Source organism: Dreissena polymorpha, chromosome 7, assembly GCF_020536995.1.
Source record: "Dreissena polymorpha isolate Duluth1 chromosome 7, UMN_Dpol_1.0, whole genome shotgun sequence".
In the NCBI taxonomy this organism is placed as follows: domain Eukaryota; kingdom Metazoa; phylum Mollusca; class Bivalvia; order Myida; family Dreissenidae; genus Dreissena; species Dreissena polymorpha.
The window spans coordinates 106,905,030-106,930,277 of NC_068361.1; the positions used below are offsets into that span (position 1 = coordinate 106,905,030).

General features: G+C 36.5%; 1 protein-coding gene across 1 annotated transcript; it reads left to right on the top strand.

The window, feature by feature from the left end:
• The first annotated feature begins 380 nt into the window (after nt 1-380).
• On the top strand, nt 381-23,733 carry LOC127837190 (F-box/WD repeat-containing protein 4-like). The gene is made up of 9 exons (XM_052364116.1): nt 381-824; nt 1,600-1,692; nt 3,839-4,024; nt 5,381-5,513; nt 6,590-6,696; nt 8,093-8,158; nt 9,852-9,989; nt 21,773-21,908; nt 22,983-23,733. The coding sequence occupies exons 1-9, from the start codon at nt 532-534 to the stop codon at nt 23,097-23,099; spliced, it is 1,269 nt and encodes a 422-aa protein (XP_052220076.1). The 5' UTR covers nt 381-531; the 3' UTR covers nt 23,100-23,733.
• The last annotated feature ends 1,515 nt before the right edge of the window (nt 23,734-25,248 follow it).

The following is a 25,248-nucleotide window of genomic DNA, read 5'->3' on the forward strand; positions in this document are numbered from 1 at the left end:
TTTTTTCTGAACCACGGGAGAGGACAACCCTCTCAAACGACCTCTTTATGTTCCCAGTACAGAAATTGGACCGCCCCCCCAATGTTGGGAGGTTATCTACGCCCCTGCTTAATGCACCAAAACCGTTTACGTGACGCTTCGGATTGTGAGTTCTTCAAATGCGATGATATGTTGAAAGTCCAGCAAAAGGATATTTCAGAGATCTATTAGCTAACATTTGGCCTCTACTGACACCGCATTGTCTCTCCATCAGCTTTGTTAATAAATAAGCGTGCATATTTTTAATTGCTTCTTTTACCGAGCATTCCTTATAATATTTCACTACAGATTTTATTTAGTTATGTGTTACCGTCACTGTTCTTTGATAACGTTAAATAATATTCGATAATATAAAAAAACAACCAAAATGGCGACATATTGCACAATCAAGAAATTTTGAAATACCTACTAAGTAGTACGGTATAAAGATGAATATCTATGCAAAAAATTCAGTACAAATAATAAGTTTCGCGTACTTTGCGAAAAGAAACAATGGCTTCAAGATGCACCTCACGAAAACCGACTCCGGATATTCGTCCCCAGGCGATTCGTACCAATTTACCAACAGAAAAGTCAGACTCAGAATCTGTGATACGAACAGTTAACCTTACAGAATTGCCTGATGTAGTGTTATTTGCAGTGTTTAGCCACTGTACTACTGAAACGCTCGGGAAAATATGTCAGGTTTGCAAGAGATTGCAGAAGTTGGTTTATTGTGATATTGTTTGGGCCAAATTTGCTAAACAAGCTTTGATGATATATGCCTCAGGAAGAAAGTCCAAATGGTAACTATGGAAAAGGCATTTAATTAATTACTACATTTGTTTTATACCATTATTAGAAGATTCATATATTTGTTTGCTTGACGTTTTTAATAATTAAACTATTTACTCGAGGAGACTTCACCTTTTTCGTTTCATTCAAAGACCTTGTTAATAACTAAAAGAACAACGTGATTGGCCAGATGTTTGGATCAAAATAGGTAAACTTAACCATATGAATCTATTATAAAATGAGTTGCAATTTATTAGAACTTACTCAAGTTACTGTACTTTTCGTCCAATATTATTAGTCAATATAGTATCAAAGTTTTCTTTTATGTTGGGACCCGTTAGGACTCATTCCCAATTGAAAATAAAAGTTTGTTTTTTTTCCAAATGGGACCTTAACATTCCAAATTAAATGTTTGCATTAAAAAAAAATAAGTCTCAACATTTAATTAATCATTATCTTAAATCAAGCTTTATAAGTTGAACCTTTGTAAATATAATATGAAATCACTTTTATTCTGAATTTTAAAGTAACAACTCCAATTTCCGAAAATTTCAAAGGGACCTGGCCTCATTCCAAAAATAGTAAAATAAACCCTACAGGTTACTGTAAACCCTGGGTATATCTTGATATGATCACAATACAAACAATTTGAACACATGCGTTAACTTAAAACGAACAGAAAATGTTGTTTCAATATTTTATTTTACAACTTTCTTACTTGTATACCCAAAAGAAGCTTAGTCATTATTAACATACGACATAAGATCATTTAATATTTTATTTCAGGAAAGTGACCTGTCTCCATGAACATTGTCGGTTATCTACACACTGGGTGAGAAAGCAGTGCACAGAATTTATACTTGCCAGGAACAGTTCAAGGTGATGATGTGTTCCTAGTAAAGATGATGGAATTACATGTAGACAAGGGTCGCATAAGCACAAGAGTTTTTAATCTTATAAAACATTGAATGGGGAAATAGGGAAAAAATTCCCAGAAAAAAGCCAACCATTTGCAAAATTCCTCCAGTAAAATGTTTAGAAATATCAAATTGAATAATTTACATTGTTATAAATATGCTTAAAGGATATTTTATTATGCAACTTTGCCCAATGTCCTTTTTTATGCGCTCTGCTCCCCTCGCTGTTATATAATAAGTTGCAGTTTTTATGCCTCCGTATCGAAGGATCGGGGGTATATTGTTTTTGGCCTGTCTGTCATTGTATGTGTGTGTGTGTGTCCCAAAACTTTAACCAAAACTTTAACCTTGGTCATTACTTTTGCAATATTGAGGATAGCAACTCTATATTTGGCATACATGTGTATCTCATGGAGCTGCACATTTTCAGTGGTGAAAGGTCAAGGTCATCCTTCAAGGTCAAAGGTCAAAAAAACAAATTCAAAAACTTTAACCAAAACTTTAACCTTCTTAATAACTTTTGCTATATTGAAGATAGACACTTGATATTTGGCATGCATGTGTATCTCATGGAGCTGCAAATTTTGAGTGGTAAAAGGTCAAGGTCATCCTTCAAGGTCAAAGGTCAAATTTATGGCTTCAAAGCGGCGCAATAGGGGGCATTGTGTTTCTGACAAACACATCTCTTGTTTTCATAGTGAAAGCTTATTTAGATTACTCTGCAATTTTATGGGCTATTTTTATTTATGATTTTGTTCAATCTTCAAAGTGTTTCTTTTGGTGATTTTGTCCAGAACATAATAATTTACACAAGTGAGAGGCACTAATGGTTATTTTTTATATTTAATATGATGTTTCTCTCACTACAAATTGAAGTCTACTGTAAAAAAATTATTACTGATTCCTTGACTATCCCATTCTTGTTTGAACATACTTAAATGTATCTCTCAGAAAATTTTCCGTTTTGTTGGAAACACACACTTTTTTCCGTAAAAGAATTGACAAAAACCCTTAGGCCTACAAACGCATGTTTGGGAGTAAGTTACTCCCAGTTTTATTTTTTCACAGAATTAAAAAAATTGCAGTCATTGTAAGTTCCACAACTTCGAAAGCTATAATCATGGCATAATATGCGGGCATGAATATCATCAATATACAAGAAAAAGTCTTTTGGTGATATATCGAAATATATGTCTTTTTTATGAGTGGAAGGGATCAAGGAAAAAGAAATCGAAAAGTTATATTATTAAACTTGAATGTGTACTTCGTTTCAATTATACAGTGCAGAGTACTTGTTTGCATTATTATCAAAACAACCAAATGTAATGTGTCAAACTTCCTTTATCAGAAGCCTGGAATCTTTGACCTTCAGTTTCAAAACTTGGTGCAATTTTTGCAAGTTGTAATGACTGCCAATGTTTAGGGAAAGATCAAGTCAATAAAGGATCATGGTTCTGCTAAAAAGATACAGAGTCGACATCAGGACCAGTTTGTCATTGGGCTAATCGTTATTTCTTAATTCAAGTAATTTCTTAGTCAAACTTTTATAATACAGCTTTTAAGCATTTTCTATTTGTTTGACATTAACTATTATTTAGCAGAAAGATATGTTAATGTCCAAATATGTTCACACTGTTGGAATTAACCAGTCTATAGGGGCAGAGGAGATAAGCAAACATGAGCAGGGTCAGCACTAGCTAGTTTTCATGTAATTTCTTCAATGTAGAAATATCAGCATTTTCTGATATGTAAATTTTTACACAAATATGGCACCATTTTCAATAATATGTACTCTCCAATTTTCGCAATTTGTAGTCAACAATGCCAGTCCTGAATAGATAGACATCATTCTTCTTTAAGTTAAAAATACCATTTCAAGCAGTCAGTACAGGTAAGCAAACCATTCCAAAGTGGAGAATACGCTGGTTTATTAATCCAAGACTTCAGTTAATTTGTATTTCAGTATCTACATAACAGTACATTTTTGAGTTGTGAGAAGTGTTAGTAGATTTGTATTATGTCTAGCAGAATTTGTATCAGTTAAGTAGTAGTACTGTACATGCGTATTTATCAAATGTAAAAATTTACAAATTTTGTGGCATTTCTAGATTGTTGCCATGGATGCAAATGGACCAAGACAAACTGTGGGTCTCATCAAAACACCTCATTCGTTCCTACAATCTTCACGTGCGTGGCCTGCCGAAAAAAGCTAAGAAACATGTACTGGCTCTTCCCAATACCCAGGATGTGACAAGGTTTGCAGTGAAAGACAATGTTGTGGTGTCAGGCTGCAGGTAATATGTTAAAGCGTTTTTTTCCTTAATAGAGAACAGCTGTTTTTCACAATTTCTACTTGCTACTGATATACACAACATGTTGAGAAGTAAGCAACTCAAATTTTCACAATTTTTTTTTCCAATACGTTCTTTTACAATTTAAAGAATGGATGTTTTTCACAATTTTGAGAAATTTGCTACCCATATATTCAAAATTTTGAGATGTTAGCAAACAAAATGTTCTCAATTTAAAAAAGGTTGCGACTCATGCTTTTACAATTCAAAATATGTGACTAATTTTTTTTATACTTTAAAAATTGTGTGACTTATTTTTTCTCAAATTGGAAGCCAATTTTTCTCAAACATGTGAAAAAAGCACTTTAGAGAAAGATACTGAGGTGATGATTTGTTTTCTCACTAGAGATGGTGGAGATATTGATCTTATTCATATTCAGCTTGACTTGTTAGTGGACAATTTCATAGCAAAAATCTTGGCAACTATCAACAGTTACCTTCCTGTCTGAATACAAGTGGATTTATATTAATCAAAATATAGTTTCTTTTCAAATGCCATAGATATATATATAAGCATAAAATATTATTGTGCCTTAATTTGTCCATAGACAAAAAGACATTACAGATGTCATTTTCAAGTAAGAAAATTACCCTGTGTTGGGCAATTTTAAATAGAAATCCACGTCGCATGCCCATAAGGCGTGTACAAACTTATTTGTTTCATCTTACCTTAGCAACCATAATTCTTTGTGTAAACCCTCATATATGTTTTGGTACTTCAAGCTGATTTTTATGCCCCCGGATCGAAAGATTGGGGGTATATTGTTTTTGGCCTGTCTGTCATTGTGTGTGTGTGTGTGTGTGTGTTTGTGTCCCAAAACTTTAAACAAAACTTTAACCTTCTTCATTACTTTTGCAATATTGAACATAGCAACTTGATATTTGGCATGCATGTGTTTCTCATGAAGCTGCACATTTTGAGTGGTGAAAGGTCAAGGTCATCCTTCAAGGTCAAAGGTAAAAAAAAATCAAAGCAGCGCATTAGGGGGCATTGTGTTTCTGACAAACACATCTCTTGTTCCATATGTTTTGCTAATTCAAATAAATTATGTTTTTTTTTTCACTTATCAAGAAAGAATGTAAAGTACAGATATTGTTTCTTTGGATTTCTTTATTAATAACTATCCTTGAAGTGTGATATTACTTGTTTTACAGTTAAAACCCTATTTTATAAAATTTTAGTGGAAACAAGTTGTTTGGACTAACAATTTACAAAATGATCCCTATATTATGTTTCCAGGGATGGCTGTGTATACATGTTTGAGGGTGGAAGGTATGATCCCTATATTATGTTTTCAGGGATGGCAGTGTATACATGTTTGAGGGTGGAAGGTGTGTCAAGGCATTCTACAAGCTGCACGAAACTGACGCCCAGGCCGTAGACTTTCACAACAATATTCTGGTATCTGGATCCAGAGACAAAACTGTGAAGGTACAATGTATATTCAGTGCGAATGCTTTTCAAGTTGGCAAACTGGGAAAAATGCATATCAACAAATGGTACTAAGCTGAGTAACAATCACTGACCTTACACAAATGTTGAATAATTTATGTACTTGTATTTCTTATTTATATTCTTAAATGTCAATACTATGTGTTGCACACTGATGAAAATTCCAAATTTTATGAGAAATTCTTCACAAATTATTAATGAAGCAGCTTATGCAGGTCCTGCTACCATGTGCTTACATCTGAAGGCAAGGTTTGCTTATATTAAAATTATGTTCAACATGCTTATTGTTTTGCAATTTATCATTTTTATGCCCCCCTTCGAAGAAGAGGGGGTATATTGTTTTGCAAATGTCAGTCTGTCCGTCGGTCCATCCACCAGATGGTTGTCAGACGATAACTCCAGAACGCTTAGGCCTAGGATTATTAAACTTCATAGGTACATTGATCATGACTGGAAGATGACCTCTATCGATTTTTAGGTCAAAGGTTAAGGTCACAGTGACTCAAAAAAGTAAAATGGTTTCCAGATGATAACTCAAGAACGCTTAGGCCTAGGATCATGAAACTTCATAGGTACATTGATCATGACTGGCAGATGACCCCTATAGATTTTCAGGTCACTAGGTCAAAGGTCAAGGTCACAGTGACTCGAAATCGTAGAATGGTTTCCGGATGATAACTCAAGAATGCTTACGCCTAGGATCATGAAACTTCATAGGTATATTGATCATGGATTGCAAATGACCCCTATTGATTTTCAGGTCACTAGGTCAAAGGTCAAGGTCACAGTGACTCGAAATAGTAAAAGGGTTTCTGGATGATGACTTAAGAATGCTTACGCCTAGGATCATGAAACTTTATAGGTACTTTGATCATGACTCGCAGATGACCCCTATTGATTTTCAGGTCACTAGGTCAAAGGTCAAGGTCACAGTGATAAAAAACTTATTCACACAATGGCTGCCACTACAACTGACAGCCTATATGGGGGGCATGCATGTTTTACAAACAGCCCTTGTCTTCTTGACTTTAGCAATTTTGTTACTGATTTTTCAGATCGTCTCCCTTGGAAATGAAGTGTCACATGATCATCACCAGCCAATCAGAGCTGTCATCAACCTGAGAGAGAGGGTCTGGTCATTGGCTATACAACCAGCAGGAGGGTGCGTATTTCAAGCCCCGCATCGCAAATATTTTGTATATTTTTTTTAAATGGATAAATGTTCCTCATGGACATTTTATTGACTAAATACAAACAAACTGCATGAAAATCATTACAATACTGACCAATCTCTTAACAACTTTATAAATTGTGCAACTGTTAAATAATTGAATTGTTGATACAGTTGTATTGTCACCTACCGGTGAAACCAGAGGGGACTTATGGTAAATGCTCTGTGTGTCAGTCAGTCTGTCTGTCACACTTTTCTGGATCCTGCGATAACTTTAAAAGTTCTTCATATTTTTGTTTCTCTTCATATTTTTTAATTATGCCCCTCTTCGAAGAAGAGGGGGTATATTGCTTTGCTCATTTCGGTCTGTCGGTCGGTCCGTCCGTCCACCAGGTGGTTGTCAGACGATAACTCAAGAACGCTTGGGCCTAGGATCATGAAACTTCATAGGTACATTGATCATGACTCGCAGATGACCCCTATTGATTTTGAGGTCACTAGGTCAAAGGTCAAGGTCACGGTGACCCGAAATAGTAAAATGGTTTCCGGATGATAACTCAAGAACGCTTAGGCCTAGGATCATGAAACTTGATAGGTAGATTGATCATGACTCGCAGATGACTCCTATTGATTTTCAGGTCACTAGGTCAAAGGTCAAGGTCACGATGACCCGAAATAGTAAAATGGTTTCTGGATGATAACTGAAGAACGCTTATTCCTAGGATCATGAAACTTGATAGGTAGAATGATCATGACTAGCAGATGACCCCTATTGATTTTCAGGTCACTAGGTCAAAGGTCAAGGTCACGGTGACCCGAAATAGTAAAATGGTGTCTGGATGATAACTCAAGAATGCTTATGGCTAGGATCATGAAACTTCATAGGTACATTGATCATGACTGGCAGATGACCCCTATTGATTTTCAGGTCACGAGGTCAAAGGTCAAGGTCACAGTGACAAAAAACATATTCACACAATGGCTCTCACTACAACGGAGAGCCCATATGGGGGGCATGCATGTTTTACAAACAGCCCTTGTTTAACTTGAAATATGGCTAGATGGCAATATGGAGATTATGCACGTCATTTCATTTTGTTCCTACGTATTCTGGTTGCTATGGCAACAAATATATATTAAAAGAATTTCAGTAGGGGACCATATTGCTTGGCAATTTCTTGTTAGGATTAGTAAATATTTTCTAAGATTAAGGCATTTGCCAATTAAAGTGTGATTACATGCAAACTTCTGAGCAAATATTATAAGTACTGATTCTTCCCAGGTAACAAACTTGAGTGCTTAAAAACTTTTAATCCTATGAAGCTCAATTGAATTTAACATTTAGTTTTGCTTTTTCATTAAAACTTAAGTAGTGTTTATTTTGCAGAAGTTTCACTGTAGGCACTGCAGGAGTTCGTGGCACCCCATCTCTGTCTGTCTGGGACCTGCACAGGTTAGTAGCTAAGAAATTACTTTTATTACAATAACCCAGTCTATCTTTGTCTGTCTGTCTGTCTGTCTTTGCAAATTTTTCTTTCCAAGCCTTTACTACAAATGCCAACCATCATTAGATGTACAGTAACATGTAACAATCTTTCTATCTCAAAGATAATGGTCACACAGCTCAAATGTCAATATTAACAATAAATAGCTTAAAGCGAGATTATACTATTTTTTTATATGTATTAAATTGTAATATATTGATAAAATATGTTACAATAACACAAAATAGGCAAGCAAAATTATACATTAAATACGAATTTCATAAAATGCAGCAAAGACAAATTAGCGCCCGAGCCGATTGTGACGAACATATTTTCCTACAATAACTGAAGCATTTGTCTTTTTATTAGGACCAGAGTTAGTGTTAGTGTGTCGTATGAATATATATCATTGCAGGAATTTAAAATGAACCGTTAAACAAAGTTAAGATTCACATCGTACATGCATGATATACATGCTGGCAAATTCGACTGTACAGCCATTTTCAATTTCATAATTAAATATATGGCTTATTTCGCATTTTTCGACACATGTTCTTCTGAACTTTTATTTTATTTTATATTGAAATATATATATATAATAAGTTTTTTAAACATTTTATATAAGTTCATTAATATTTGACAAAATGGTATAATCTCGCATTAACATTCCTGTCTGAGCCAAAACTTAGACGTATACTGATGGATTTGAAAATAATTTGCCGCAAAAGTCCATTATCATAAAGAATGATGGAACGGAGAAACAATCAGTTTGCTAGCATGTTTGGATATTAACAGGTTGGTAATAAATGTGGGTAGTCTTACATATTCATGTATTCATAAAAGCATGAAAATATTTAAAACTGGCCCTGTATAAATTTGACAAGCTGGGCCATAAACAAGTGCTTGGTAAATGTATTGTGCTCACTGCGATCAAACATATAGATATTCAGAGCTTGACTCTTTACTGCTCATGAACGCTACATGTTTGCAGTCCTGAGGAAAATCGAATTATATAAAACTATTTTTATGTCCCCCACTATAGTAGTGGGGGACATATTGTTTTTGCCCTGTCTGTCTGTCTGTCTGTTGGTCTGTTTGCGCCAACTTTAACATTTTGCAATAACTTTTGCTATATTGAAGATAGCAACTTCATATTTGGCATGCATGTGTATCTCATGAAGCTGCACATTTTGAGTGGTGAAAGGTCAAGGTCAAGGTCATCCTTCAAGGTCAGAGGTCAAATATACAAGTCTAAAAAATACTCCCGGTGTTCGTAAGAATTGCTTTTCGTGACGCAAGGTTTTTTATGGGTATTACGTTATTAAATTTGCATTTGCGTTTTTGTACGCTTTATTTTGAATTTAATTACATTTTTGGTTATTTTAATTGCGTAATAACGCAAGTACGCTTGTTATCTATTGCCCTGACTCAAAGTCTGTTCTCAGAACTTCTTGTTTTATGCTTGTTGTATGGCCATTTTCACTTTGCTTCTGAGTTGGAAAAGGTAAATACTGTTTGTGCATTTGCACAGGCTAATCAGCAACGTCACTTTCCCGTTTTGTGGAATTTTTCTTTTAAATAAAGTTAGCCAGTTCGGAGAGCATAAGAAAATCTGGGACATGCATAAAGCCCGTTTTTTCCAGTCATAACTACAATTTTCAGTGAATCACTGCTGCACACTCTGGGTGATTACCGCTATGGTGCTGGTGTGCTGGACATGAAGTACGAGGATGACCACTGCCTCCTCTCCTGTGGCTATGACGCCTGTCTCAGGCTCTGGGACCTGAGGACTGGGAAATGGTAGGTGTTGAAATTGTGGTGTTTGCTATTCGGAAATACAGCTTTGGAATGGGAAAAAAATGCATCTTTTTGACTAAAATTTGGAAATTAGTGTTGTTGTTTTTTTTTATTATGTGAAACCCCTTGGCGGCGGGCGGCGGGCGGCGGGCGGAAGGCATCACTTTGTCCGGACTCTAATTCAAATTGTATTCATCCGATCTTCACCAAACTTGGTCAGCAGTTGCATCTAGTTGATATCTAGGCCAAGTTCGAATATGGGTCATGCCGGGTCAAAAACTAGGTCATAGGGTCAATAAGTGCATTTTCAAAGGGGCCACTTTGTCCGGACTCTATTTCAAATTGTATTCATCCGATCTTCACCAAACTTGGTCAGCAGTTGCATCTAGTTGATATATAGGCCAAGTTCGAATATGGGTCATGCCGGGTCAAAAACTAGGTCATAGGGTCAATTAGTGAATTTTCAACGGCGCCACTTTGTCCGGACTCTAATTCAAATTGTATTCATCCGATCTTCACCAAACTTGGTCAGTAGTTGCATCTAGTTGATATCTAGGTCAAGTTCGAATATGGGTCATGCCGGGTCAAAAACTAGGTCACAAGGTTACTTAGTGCATTTCAAGCATTTAGCATGGTGTCCGCTCTCTAATTGAAGTAGTTTGCATCTGATCATCACCTAATTTGGTCAGAAGTTGAGTCTAGATGATATGTAGATCAAATTCGAATATGGGTCATGCCGGGTCAAAAACGAGGTCACGATCGGACACATAATGAATTTCAAGCATTTAGCATGGTGCCCGCTCTCTTATTGAAGTAGTTTTCATTTGATCTTCACCAAATTTAGTCAGATGTTACATCTAAATGATATCTAGGTCAAGTTCAAATATGGGTCATGCCGGGTCAATAACTAGGTCTCGAGGTCACTTAGTGCATTTCAAGCATTAAGCATGGTGTCCAAAACCTCCGAACGGGCGTATCTTGTGACAGTTTGGCACTCTTGTTGTTTTATGCAAGTCTTATCAATATTTATTTAAAAGTTGTTTAAAGTAAATTTACAAAAAAATCCTCATTTCACAGGTATAGGTCATTTTACCAAAATGGTGAGAAAAGCACTGACATGTTTACATTTCGTCGGAAGCACGAAACTTTTAGTTCAATATTCTGTGTCATTCTTATATAATATTTAGGTGATACCCTTATGCTAAAAATTTTGGTCCTTATTGTATGCCTTATGAACATGTAATTTCACATGCTTTTTTATACGCCCGTATAAAATACGGGACGTATTATGTGAAACCCCTTGGCGGCGGGCGGCGGGCGGCGGGCGGAAGGCATCACTTTGTCCGGACTCTAATTCAAATTGTATTCATCCGATCTTCACCAAACTTGGTCAGCAGTTGCATCTAGTTGATATCTAGGCCAAGTTCGAATATGGGTCATGCCGGGTCAAAAACTAGGTCATAGGGTCAATAAGTGCATTTTCAAAGGGGCCACTTTGTCCGGACTCTATTTCAAATTGTATTCATCCGATCTTCACCAAACTTGGTCAGCAGTTGCATCTAGTTGATATATAGGCCAAGTTCGAATATGGGTCATGCCGGGTCAAAAACTAGGTCATAGGGTCAATTAGTGCATTTTCAACGGCGCCACTTTGTCCAGACTCTAATTCAAATTGTATTCATCCGATCTTCACCAAACTTGGTCAGTAGTTGCATCAAGTTGATATCTAGGTCAAGTTCGAATATGGGTCATGCCGGGTCAAAAACTAGGTCACAAGGTTACTTAGTGCATTTCAAGCATTTAGCATGGTGTCCGCTCTCTAATTGAAGTAGTTTGCATCTGATCATCACCTAATTTGGTCAGAAGTTGAGTCTAGGTGATATGTAGATCAAATTCGAATATGGGTCATGCCGGGTCAAAAACGAGGTCACGATCGGACACATAATGAATTTCAAGCATTTAGCATGGTGCCCGCTCTCTAATTGAAGTAGTTTTCATTTGATCTTCACCAAATTTAGTCAGATGTTACATCTAAATGATATCTAGGTCAAGTTCAAATATGGGTCATGCCGGGTCAATAACTAGGTCTCGAGGTCACTTAGTGCATTTCAAGCATTAAGCATGGTGTCCAAAACCTCCGAACGGGCGTATCTTGTGACAGTTTGGCACTCTTGTTTTGCTATTAAATACTTTAAAATTGAGAATAAAAGTGATTCCAATAAATTTAAAGATTAAAATTCAAGAGCTTGATGTGCATTGAACTTAATGTATTGATATTTATATAAAATATAGTTGTTCATGAACACCTTCAAATGGGAATTTTTATGTCCCATTAGGGTAAAATATACTGAGAAATCCAGTATTGGTTTGCTAAAGCCTTCTTTTAAAGCGTTCTTGTTTGCAGATTGGAAAAAGGTGACTGTAGAAATCCTGTATGTGTTTGCCAAAGCCCTGTATTAAAGGCACTTGTTTAAAGGACTTTTCACGTTTTGACGAAATAAAAAAAAAATGTTTCAGATTCGCATATTTTTCTTGTAGTTGTGATATTTATGAGGCCCTGCTCTAAAATAACCATTATACATGTATGCATCTTTTTACGATTTAACACCTGAAAATTATAAAGCTTTGCAACAAGAAACGATTGAATAATTTGGAGAGTTCTGTTGTTATTACATTTTGTGACACTATAAGGATTGCTTATTATACCCCCACAAACGATGTTAAGGGGGGTATATAGGAGTGAGCTCATCTGTCGGTTTGTCTGTCTGTCGGTAGGTCTGTTGGTCCGTATAAAGTGTCTGCTCTCTAATTCAAGTTGTTTCCATCTGATCTTCACCAAACTTGGTCAGATGTTGTATCTAGATGATGTCTAGGTCATGTTCGAATATGGGTCATGCCGGGTCAAAAACTAGGTCATGGGGTCACTTAGTGCGTTTTAAACATTGAGCATTGTGTTGCTCTTTAATTAAAGTAGTTTTCATCCGAGCTTCACCAAACTTGGTCAGAAGTTATATCTAGATGATGTTTAGGTCAAGTTTGAATATGGGTCATGCTGGGTCAAAAACTGGTCACGGGGTCACTTAGTGCGTTTTAAACATTCAGTTGTCCGCTCTCTTATTAGCTCATCTATTTTTTGAAAAAAAAAATGAGCTATTGTCATCACCTTGGTGTCGGCGTCGGCGTCCGGTTAAGTTTTGTGTTTAGGTCCACTTTTTTCATAAAGTATCATAGCTATTGCATTCAAATTGGTACGCTTACTAACTATCATGAGGGGACTTGGCAGGCAAAGTTAGATAACTCTTGATTGCATTTTGACAGAATTATGTGCCCTTTTTATACTTAGAAAATTGAAATTTGGTTAAGTTTTGTGTTTAGGTCAACTTTTTCTCATAAAGCATCAAAGATATTGCATTCAAACTTGGTACACTTACTTACTATCATGAGGGGGCTGGGCAAGCAAAGTAAGATAACTCTGGCGTGCATTTTACATACTACAATAGACTCCTACCAAACCATCCCCATGCCTCTCCCCCCCCAAAAAAAAAACAAAAAACAAAACTATTTTTATTTTTCAGGGGTCAGTTACTGTTGTTTGTGCCCAGTTGAGGGTTTTTTTTTTTGTCTTTTTTAATTGTATTCTTCTTTGTAACTGGAGCTTTCTAGATCCAATGCTTACATTTATCAATATAAAGCATTTAATGACAAACTTCAATACATTCCAAAATCTGTGAAAAGGTCCCTTTTACTTAAAGGTGTTTAAATTGTTTTTCAGTTCGCTAAAGCCTTCTGTTATAGACAAATATTTGTTCACAGATTGGAAAAAGATGGGTGGATTGAACGTGTATCGGTTTGGTTAAGCCTTCTGTTAAATGCTTTTTTTCACAGATTTTATCATAAAGAAAAAATGGGTTAAAAAATGGTTTATAAGTTTTCTAAATCATTCTGGTAAAGGGACTTGTAAACATATTGGTACAGGCAAGTTTAGAAAACATGTATCAGATTGCTGAAGCCTTCTGTAAAAGATAATTTTTTGTTCACAGATTTGAAAATATGGGTACAGCATGTGTATTAGTTATCCCCCGCCATGGGCGGAGGGGATATTGTTTTGGCGTCTGTCCGTCTTTCTGTCCGTCCGTCTGTCCGGCACTTTTGTGTCCGGAGCCATATCTTGGAAGTGCTTTGGAGGATTGAAACTTGGTATGGATATATATGGATAAGAGGATGATGCACGCCTAATGGCATTGTACACCATCTGTTAATAACAGAGTTATGGCCCTTTGTATCTTGGAAAAATGCTTTTTGTGTCCGGAGCCATATCTTGGAAGTGCTTTGGCGGATATCATTGATATGAGTATATATATGGATAAGAGGATGATGCACGCCAAATGGCATTGTACATTATTGGATAATAAAGGAATTATGGCCCTTTGTATCTTGAAAAAATGCTTTTTTGAGTGCCAAATATAACACTTTTGTGTCCAGAAGCATATTTGCGGGGGATATCAATTCAACGAATTTGCTTGTTTGCTTAAGAATTTTGTTAAAACGAGATTGTAGAAAAAAAGAATTTATTAAAGGATAAAAAGAGATTATATTTAATAAGCACAATTTCAATAACAGCTTAGGAAAATATTCACTATTTTGTATTGTTAATGGAAAATTAAATGTTTTTTATTTTTATATTGTTAGATAACAACAGTACACAAATATTGAGATAATTCTCTTATTATCAGAGGTGGGGGCATATACATGTAGCCTCGCCTTTGTCCATCTGTCCCACTTTTGTGTGTGACATGTATCTAAAAAATATAAGTGCCATAGGGATAAAGCTTTCAATATGTGTTATCTTAACCAGCATTCAAAACTATGCGACTCAATATTTTAGTTCCAATATTTTTAAGTTTAGTTTAGTTCATGTACATTTTTATGCCCCACGAAGGGTGGCATATAGCAGTCGTACTGTCTGTCTGTCTGTCTGTCTGTCTGGCATTCGGTTTTCCGGAGGTTTTTAGCTCACCTGATTGCTTAGGTGAGCTTTTCTTACCGGTCTTTGTCCGTCGTATGTCCATCCGTCCGTCCGTAAACATTTGCTCGTAAACAGCCTAGAGGCCATATTTAATGTCGGATCTTCATTAAACTTGGTCAAAAGCTTTGCCCCAATAAAATCTCGGCCAAGTTCGAAACTGGGTTGTGCCGGGAGTCAAAAGTCAAAAACTTGGTCAATAGGTCAAAAAAAGAAAAACCTTGTAATCACTGTAACTTTGTCAAAATGTTTGCCTTAATGATATGTTGGTCGAGTTAAAAAGTGGTTCCGGTCCGTTGAAAAACATGGCCGCCAGTGGGCGGGGCATTTTTCCTTATTTGGCTATAGAGAAACCTTATAAACACTTTAGAAGTCACAATTTTTGCCCAATCATCATGAAAGTTGGTCAAAACATTGGTTTTATTGATATCTCGGACGAGTTTGAAAATGGTCCAGATCGGTGAAAAAATATGGCCGCCAGTGGGCGGGGCATTTTTCTCTATATGTATATAGTGAAACATGTGAACACTCTAGAAGTCACATTTTTGGGCCAATTTTCATAAAATTTGGTCAGAACATTTGTTTCCTTGAAATGAGAGTTGAGATTGAAAATGGTTCTGGTCAGTTTAAAAACATGGCTGCTGGGGGGGGGAGGGCAGTTTTCTTATTTGGCTATAGAAAAACCTCGTAAACACTCTTAGAAGTCACAATTTTTGCCCAATCATCTTGAAAGTTGGTCAAAACACTGGTTTTATTGATATCTCGGACGAGTTCGAAAATGGTCCAGATCGCTGAAAAAACATGGCCGCCAGTGGGTGGGGCATTTTTCTCTATATGTATATAGTGACACATGTGAACACTGTAGAAGTCATATTTTTGGCCCAATTTTCATGAAATTTGGTCAGAACATTTGTTTCTTTGATTTGAGAGTTGAGTTCGAAAATTGTTCCGGTCTGTTGAATAACATGGCTGCCGGGGGGGAGGGCAGTTTTCCTTATTTGGCTATAGAGAAACCTTGTAAACACTCTAGAAGTCACAATTTTTGCCCAATCATCATGAAAGTTGGTCAAAACATTGGTTTTATTGATATCTCGGACGAGTTTGCAAAATGGTCCAGATCGGTGAAAAAACATGGCCACCAGTGGGCGGGGCATTTTTCTCTATATGTATATAGTGAAACATGTGAACACTCTAGAAGTAACATTTTTGGCCCAATTTTCATGAAATTTGGTCAGAACATTTGTTTCCTTGATATGAGAGTTGAGTTCGAAAATGGTTCCGGTCAGTTGAATAACATGGCTGCCGGGGGGGGGGGGGGGGCAGTTTTCTTATATTAATATAGTAAAAAAAGCTTGTGAACACTCTAGAAATCACATTTTTTGCCCAATCATCATGAAACTTGGTACAAAGATTGGTTTTATATATGTCACATAATTAATGCCATAATTATTGCCCTTAGATTGTCCAAATTTTTATTATATTATACAAAATCCTTGTAAACACTCTAGAGGTCACAATTTTGTTTCAGATTTTATGAATGTTGGTCATAATATTTATTTTTGTAAGCAAAATTTGATGTTTGGTAAGGGGGGGGGGTCAACTCAAAATATAGGTCACCAGGTCAAATCTTACAAAAACAAAAACACTCCATATGCCAGAGGTTTGGTTCAATAATGATGAAACTTGACCAGGATGTTTGTCTGGACAATATCTAAGTCAAGTTTGACGTTTGGTAAAGATTGAATGAACCGACTCCTCTCAGGTGAGCGAACTAGGGCCATCTTGGCCCTCTTGTTTAAGAAACACTTTCAGATATCAATCTGATTCATGGTATGTGAGTCAAACTACATGACCTACAGATGAATTGTGAAATTCATTCAAGTCCATTAATTTTTGACGAGGTAAAAGGCCTTGGGCTTTGACATTATCACTATAATAAACGTTATCCAGAGGTTTTTATGCTCCCCATATATAAATATATAGGGAGCATATAGTTGCCAGTTTGTAGTTCCTTCCTTCCGTCACACTTTTTTTACAGTTTCTCATAGCGCCTTCAATATTTACGGACCTCTTTTAAACATATTGTAGCATGTAGGTACCTTGCATGGACCTCTAACTTTTGACGAGGTTTGACGTCACTGGGGTCAAGGTCAAGGTCACTGAGGCTAACAATAGATTTTCCGTCACACTTTTGTTACAGTTTCTCATAGTGCCTTCAATATTTTACCGATCTCTTACATATTTGGAATGTAGGTACCTTTCATGGACCTCTACCTTTTGACGAGGTTTGGCGTCATAGGGGTCAAGATCACAGAGGCTAGTAATAGATTTTCCTTCACATTTTTGTTACAGTTTTTCATAGCGCCTTCAATATTTTAACAATCTCATACATATTTAGCATGTATGTACCTTGCATGGACCTCTACCTTTTGATGAGGTTTGAGGTCACTGGGTTCAAGGTCAACGTGGCTAAAATTAGATTTTCCATCACACTTTTGTTACAGTTTCTCATAGCGCTTCAATATTTTACAGATCTCTTACATATTTGGCATGTATGTACCTTGCATGGACCTCTACCTTTTGATGAGGTTTGAGGTCACTGGGGTCAAGGTCACTGAGGCTAATAATAGATTTTCTGTCACACTTTTGTTACAGTTTCTCATAGCGCTTCAATATTTTACAGATCTCTTACATATTTGGCATGTAGGTACCTTGCATGGAGCTCTACCTTTTGATGAGGTTTGAGGTCGCTGGGTCAAGGTCAATTTGACGGTCACTGAGGCTAATAATAGATTTTCTCAAGGTCACACTTTGGTTACAGTTTCTCATAGCGTCTTCAATATTTGATCGATCTCTTATATATTTGGGATGTAGGTACCTTGCATGGACCTCTACCTTTTTGATGAGGTCAAGGTCACCAAGGCTAATAATAGATTTTCTCAAGGTAACACTTTTTTCCACACAATTAAACCATGGACAAAGCATCATTGGGGAGCATCCATCAGTTTTACTGATAAACTTGTTTACACAAAGCTTTCAGATATTGAGCTGATTTTTAGCTCATCTATTTTAATGCCCCCGTATCGAAAGATCGGGGGTATATTGTTTTTGGCCTGTCTGTCATTGTATGTGTGTGTCCCAAACTTTAACCAAAGCTTTAACCTTGGTCATAACTTTTGCAATATTCAAGATACTGTAAACGTATAGAAATTCGTCGGTATGAAATTTCGTGGTTTAATAAAAAATAACTAATTCGTTGACTAGTAATTGTGTGGATTTCAAATTTTCGGGGAATACTGACCATCATAATAATAGAGCTTTTATTAAAACAACCAGAGTAATTAACAAAGCATAATCTGCTTATCTGTGTTGACAGCAAGACTTGAGGTAAATGTGCACTGAAGCATGAAAGTGTTGCTGATAGTTGTTGATAGGAGCGATAAAGCGGCGCACTTGTGGGTCCCCGCTCGCTAATTGCCATCAATGTTGTTTTGACATTATTTGCAATTCTCAGTGCAATCGATCCCCTAGTAGTAACAATTGAGTAATAAGATCCCCAAAATACACGTTTGAAAACCGTTATATCTCTTTTAACTTTAATTGGCACTAATTGACATATGTGATAAACTGTTAACTGCTATGTATTATATTTATTAACCATGATGAATAAAACGTACATTAACGATGATGAATAAAAAAAGAAAAACTCATAGATATAGTGTAATGTGACCTACTAAAGTGAAGTAACGTTTACCAAAGACTTATACTAATGCAAAAAGCAATATCTCGGATAACCAACAATAAAAGAAAATGTCGGAAATGACATTTGCAAATGACAAATTCCGGATTAAAAATGTATAAGTAATCGTTGGTTCTTGAATTCGTGGTTCAGCGGACCAACGAAATCCACGATATTTAATGGTTTTACAGTAGCATGCATGTGTATCTCATGGAGCTTCACATTTAGAGTGGGGGAAAAGTCAAGGTTATACTTCAAGGTCAAAGGTAAAAAAAACAAATTCAAAAACTTTAACAAAAACTAACCTTCTTCATAACTTTTGCAATATTGAAGATAGCAACTTGATATTTTGCATGCATGTGTATCTCATGCAGCTGCACATTTTGAGTGGTGAAAGGTCAAGGTCATCCTTCAAGGTCAAAGGTCAAATTTATGGCTTTAAAGCGGCGCAATAGGGGGCATTGTGTTTCTGACAAACACATCTCTTGTTTAAAAAAAAATTATGAGCTATTGTCATCACCTTGGCGTCGGCGTCCGGTTAAGTTTTGCGTTTAGGTCCACTTTTCTCATACTATTGCATTCAAACTTGGTACACTTACTTACTATCATGAGGGGACTGGGCAGGCAAAGTGAGATAACTCTGGCGTGCATTTTGACAGAATTATGTGCCCTTTTTATACTAAGAAAATTGACAATTTTGGTTAAGTTTTGTGTTTAGGTCCATTTTATTCCTTAAGTATCAAAGCTATTGCTTTCATACTTGCAACACTTACTAACTATCATGAGGGGACTGTGCAGACAAAGTTATGTAACTCAGACTGGCATTTTGACAGAATTATGTGCCCTTTTTATACTTAGAAAATTGAAAATTTTGGTAAAGATTTGTGTTTTGGTCCATTTTATTTCTTAAGTATCAAAGCTATTGCTTTCATACTTGCAACACTAACTTACTATCATAAGGGGACTGTGCAGGCAAAGTTATGTAACTCTGACTGGCATTTTGACAGAATTATGGCCCCTTTATACTTTGAAAATTGAAAAGTTTTGTGTTTTGGGCTGCTTTACTCCTAAAGTATCAATACTATTGCTTTCAGACTTGGAACACTCACAAACTATCATAAGGGAACTGTAAGGAACAAGTGGCATAAATCTGGTTGTCATTTTGACGGAATTATTGCCCTTTTTTTACTTAGTAACTTTAAATATATGGTTAAATTTTGTGTTTAGATCCACTCTACTTCTAAAGTATCAAGGCTATTGCTTTCAAACTTCAAATACTTTCATACTATCGTGAGGGTACTGTACCTGGCAAGTTGAATTTTACCTTGACCTTTGAATGACCTTGACTCTCAAGGTCAAATTATTAAACTTAGCTAAAATTGCCATAACTTCTTTATTTATGATTACATTTGATTGATACTTTGACAAAACAACTCTTACCAGACATACCACAATAGACTCCACCCAAACCATCCCCCAAGCCCCCCCCCATCCTCCCCAAAAAAGTGTTATTTTTTTCTTAAAGATCATCTTATAAATGACCACCACACCCTAACACTGTACCCCCCCCAACCCATGAAGAAAATGTAATAAATAACCACACCCCCACACTATACAACCCCCCCCCCCCTCCACTCCAACCTTCACCTTTAAAAAGAAAAATAGATGAGAGGTCGGCACACGCAAGGCGGTGCTATTGTTGGTATGTGAGGTTACCTTCATGACCTACAGATGAAGTGTGAAATTCATTCTGGTCCATTGATGTTTGTCATTGTTGGAATGAACAACTTTCTCTCTAATAGCTGCTGTGCAGCTTCAGAGCGCAGGAAGGGGGAATTGTGTTTCATAAACGCAGGTCTTAATAAACTGATGTCTTGCTGCTCTTGCATAACTCAAAAGCAATGCTACTAAAAGGCTGAACCTTTACATACCGGTACATGTTTACCACTAGTGAACTTGCACCCAACCATACTTTGGTTTGCATTTTTTTGAGACAACTTGAGTTGTGGCCCTTTTATATATTTAAAAATAAATTTCTTAACTTGTACTGGGGTAAATCAAACAAGTATTGCTTCTACAAGGCTAAAACTTTACAAACATTTTGACCAGCATATGAACATGCCCACCTCCATAGTTTGAAGCAGATATTTATTGACATAACTGTGAGCTATTTGGATCACTCTTTGTGTAGCATTTGTCATTGTGCAGTTTGTGTCGTCAAATTTTACTCCATCGTGATAAAACATGGTCAGAATTTTCATATCGCAAATATCTAGGCTGACTTTGAATCTGGGTCAGTGGTGATTAAACACTAGGTCATCGACTGTTGTCTCCTTGTTTCCATTAAAGCAGCCACATTTATTACTGAATATTCATGAAACTTGGTCGGAATGCTTATTTTCATAATATCTAGGCTGAGTTCAAATCTGAGTAATGTTCATTAAAAAGCTGCGTGTACAAGTCAATTTTAGCAAAACCCTGCTACAACTCTAGAAGCAACATTTATTAGTCTTTCTTGATACAAATATAAGTCACATGTGTTCCAAAGCTAGGTCCCTTGGTCAAAGTTTAGATTAACCTTGTTACCACTCTAGAGGTTAAAATTATGACTAAATTGTGCTGACACTTGGTCAGAAGGCTACTCTGTACTATATGTGTCTTGTTCTGAGAAAACTGGGCTTAATTCATGTGCATAAAGTGTCGTCCAAGATTAGCCTGTGCAGTCCGCACAGGCTAATCAGGGACGACACTTTCCTCCTAAACTTGATTTTCGGTAAGGAGGGACTTCCTTGAAACTAAATATATACCATTAAAGCGGAAAGTGTCGTCCCTTGTTAGCCTGTGCAGACTGCACAGGCTAATCTGGGACGACACTTTACGCACATGAATTAAGCCCAGTTTTCTCAGTACAAGACACATATTAAAGCCATCTTAGAATCTAGGCCAATTAGGGCTAAGAACTAGGTCACCGGGTCAAGTCATTGACAATCGGTATACCTTAAAATACATTCGCATCCATTACAGCGTCAATGAATGGACGGAGCCTTACGACTCCACCCTGTACTGCGTCCAGACAGACAGCAACGTTGCCATGGTTACCGGCACTGCTCAGCACGGAATGGTGCGACTTTGGGACAAGAGGACCAATGTGCCAGTCCAGGTTTGATGTTGCTTATGATGATATGTATGTCCCCATGATGTAGAGGGTATTGTGGATTGCATTTGTTTGTATTTGTGTGCATGCATCTTTCTGTCAATAAGAGTTATATTATAGCGCTTGTTTTACACTGTTGGGGGTATATTCAATACAGAATTTGGTCACATACTTTTCAATAATCAATTATATCTCATTAAAATCATTATCATGTACAAGGGATCTGTAGTGGAGTGGTAACATAATAAAACTATAACTCAGGGGTCAAAGGTTCCCTCCTTTGCTCAACTCTGGCCTTTTTTAATGATAACTTCTAGATTTTAAGGGCAAATTTGGGGCTGAAATATGGCCAATCCCCATGCTGAAAAGGCATGTATTTTTCCCTTATGATAACATTTAAATTTCCCTCTCAATTGAAGCTTATTTATGATGTAAACATTTTAACAATATTTACTAAATTAGAGGCATTTTTGTGAATAATCTCAGCAATTTTCATCTAAACAAGTTTTTTAATGTATAATAAAGCATGTATAGCAAAGCATTTCATTAATTAATATGGAGATCTAAAAAGACTATAGACAAATCATCTTATTTTAAATATTTATTCCAAAGGTGAAAAAACGTGTGACATTAAACTGGGATACAGTATAGAATGTGCTGCCCACATATCAACAAGAGACACAAGATTGACATTGGAATACTTCTATCAAAATCTACTGCACAAAACACTATTCCATGTTAACACTGACGAGGTCATATTCACAACTCATCTGGGATCTGTTTCTCTGAGCCTCGCTCTTTGAAATGGGGGTTTAATGCATGTGTAAAGTGTCGTTCCAGATTAGCCTGTGCAGTATGCACAGGCTTATCAGGAATGACACCTACCCCCTAAACTAGATTTTTGCTAAGAAGAGACTTCCTTAAAATGAAAAAAATCATAAAAGCGGAAGGTGTCGTAACTGGTCAGCCTGTCAGGCTGCACAGGCTAATCAGGGATGACACTTTGCTCACATGCATTTAACCCCCTTTTCAAACAGCACAACTCCTGTATCTCACACTAAATGTTTCTACATTTTACAGGAGTATTTCTTTGGCCAAAAGAGTCCCGTGTATTCTCTGGCATTTGACTCGAGGCGGATCTATGCTGCCCTGGATTTGAGCACCAACTACAAAGACTTCACTGACATGCAGAAATGAAACAGACCTCAGGAATAAAAACCTTTGTCGATGTTATTATATATTCCCTCTCAAAAGCAACAGAGTGTGGCTTAAAATAATTCCAACAAAAAGAAGACATTTTTATGCCCCTGGATCGAAAGATCGGGGGTATATTGTTTTTGGCCTGTCTGTCATTTTATGTGTGTGTGTGTGTGTGTCCCAAAACTTTAACCTTCTTCATAACTTTTGCAATATTGAACATAGCAACTTGATATTTGGCATGCATGTGTATCTCATGGAGCTGCACATTTTGAGTGGTGAAAGGTCAAGGTCATCCTTCAAGGTCAAAGGTCACAAAATAATTACAAAACTTAAACCAAAACATTAACCTTCTTCATAACTTTTGAAATATTGAACGTAGCAACTTGATATTTGGCATGCATGTGTATCTCATGGAGCTGCACATTTTGAGTGGTGAAAGGTCAAGATCATCCTTCAAGGTCAAAGGTAACCAAAAAAATCAAAGCGGCGCATTAGGGGGCATTGTGTTTCTGACAAACACATCTCTTGTTTAAGAATGGTGATTGAAATTCTTGTGAATAATAATATTACCATTACTTTCATATAACTGATCTTAAAATTTGTCAGTTCCATAAAATCACACTGATATTAAGAGTTCATTGTTTTTGAATTGAAGTATATGAGCTGAACTCTGGGAAAACTGGTCTTAATGCATGTGCGTCAAGGAAGACACTTTTTGCTTTTATGGAATTTTTCGTTTAAAGTTTCTTCTTAAATAAAAATCCATTAAAGGAATAAAGCCCCGTTTTTCCCAGTGCACAGCTCATGTAGAAACATGATCTTTGTTTTAAATTTTGAACGCATATATTCTAAAAAATTTTTTAACTTTTTCATATTATATACATATTCAGGACTTGTGAATATTCCAAATTAAAAACTGAATAAGGATTCAAAAAGACAGAATTTTACAAACAATAAGAAACAAATAGGTCCATAACACAGCAATGGCAAATAATGTGCGGCCTGGCTTTTTCTACAGATTCAACTTGCAGTCCGCATAGGCTAATCAGGGACAAAACTTTCCGCCTAAATTGAATTTTTGCTAAGAAGAGACTTCATTTAAACGAAAAATGTCATAAAAGCGGAAAGTGTCGTCCCTGATTAGCCTGTGCGGATTGCACAGGCAAAACCTGGGACGACAATACACACGGAACATACTCTCCGCTTTTATGGAATTTTTAGTTTAAAGGTAGCCTCTCTTTAAAAAAATCAAGTCTGGAGGGAAAGTGTCGTCCCTGAGCTTGATTGATATAACTGTGCCTGTCGCACTTTGGTAAAGCACATGCTTTTATTGGATCAAGGTTCTAAACACGTTGAAATGCCAAGTAAGCTGAATCTGTTCACTTTTTTACCAAGTTTATTGAACTTGATTGTGTTTTGATTGTGTGCTCTGTTCATATGATAATTGTAAAGAAATAAGATAAGCTAAAAAAAAGTTTATTGGTTTCCCCATCATTTTGCTTAATTTGCTAGAAACATTAATAATGTTTACATATGAAGCTGACGGAGTTGCTATAACTGGCTATTAAAATATTTGAGTAACGCGGCTTTTTTCTTACTTCAATTACTGAATCTCGCTCTGGGAAAATGGGGCTTAATGCATGTGCGTAATGTATTGTCCAACATGAGCCAGTGCAGACTGCACAGGCTAATTGGGGACGACAATTTTCCCTTTTATTGTACTTTTCGATTAAAGAAAATTCTCTTCGTAGCGAAATTCCAGTTTAGGCGGAGAATGTCTTCCCTGATTAACATTTCCGTACTGCATATAAGCTTCTTGTCATTTTACGGCTGTCACCCAGCCTTAAATGTCAAAGGTCGAAATTAGCTTGAAAAATCAGATCAGCCATAGTATTGGCTTGAATTGAGAGATTTTTTTATGACTTTTAAACCGTCATCAGACAACGTGTCGCGTGGTACAATCGTGTCCTTTACATCAAAGCCCAAGGTCGCCATTCAAGGCCAAAGGTCAAATTTTCTGCCATATATTGATAGATTTAAAAATATATTTGCACAAATGTCCACCATTATATGACGAAGTTTCGCTTACTTCTGCAGTCTCTCTCAAAGGTCAATGAGGTAAAAAGGTCAAACTAGACTATAAAAC

Coding starts and splice junctions, on each gene's coding strand:
- LOC127837190 (XM_052364116.1), top strand. CDS start 532: ATGGCTTCAAGATGCACCTCACGAAAACCGACTCCGGATATTCGTCCC. Junction 5,514..6,589: donor CCAGAGACAAAACTGTGAAG/GTACAATGTATA, acceptor CTGATTTTTCAG/ATCGTCTCCCTTGGAAATGA. Junction 6,697..8,092: donor GCTATACAACCAGCAGGAGG/GTGCGTATTTCA, acceptor TTTATTTTGCAG/AAGTTTCACTGTAGGCACTG.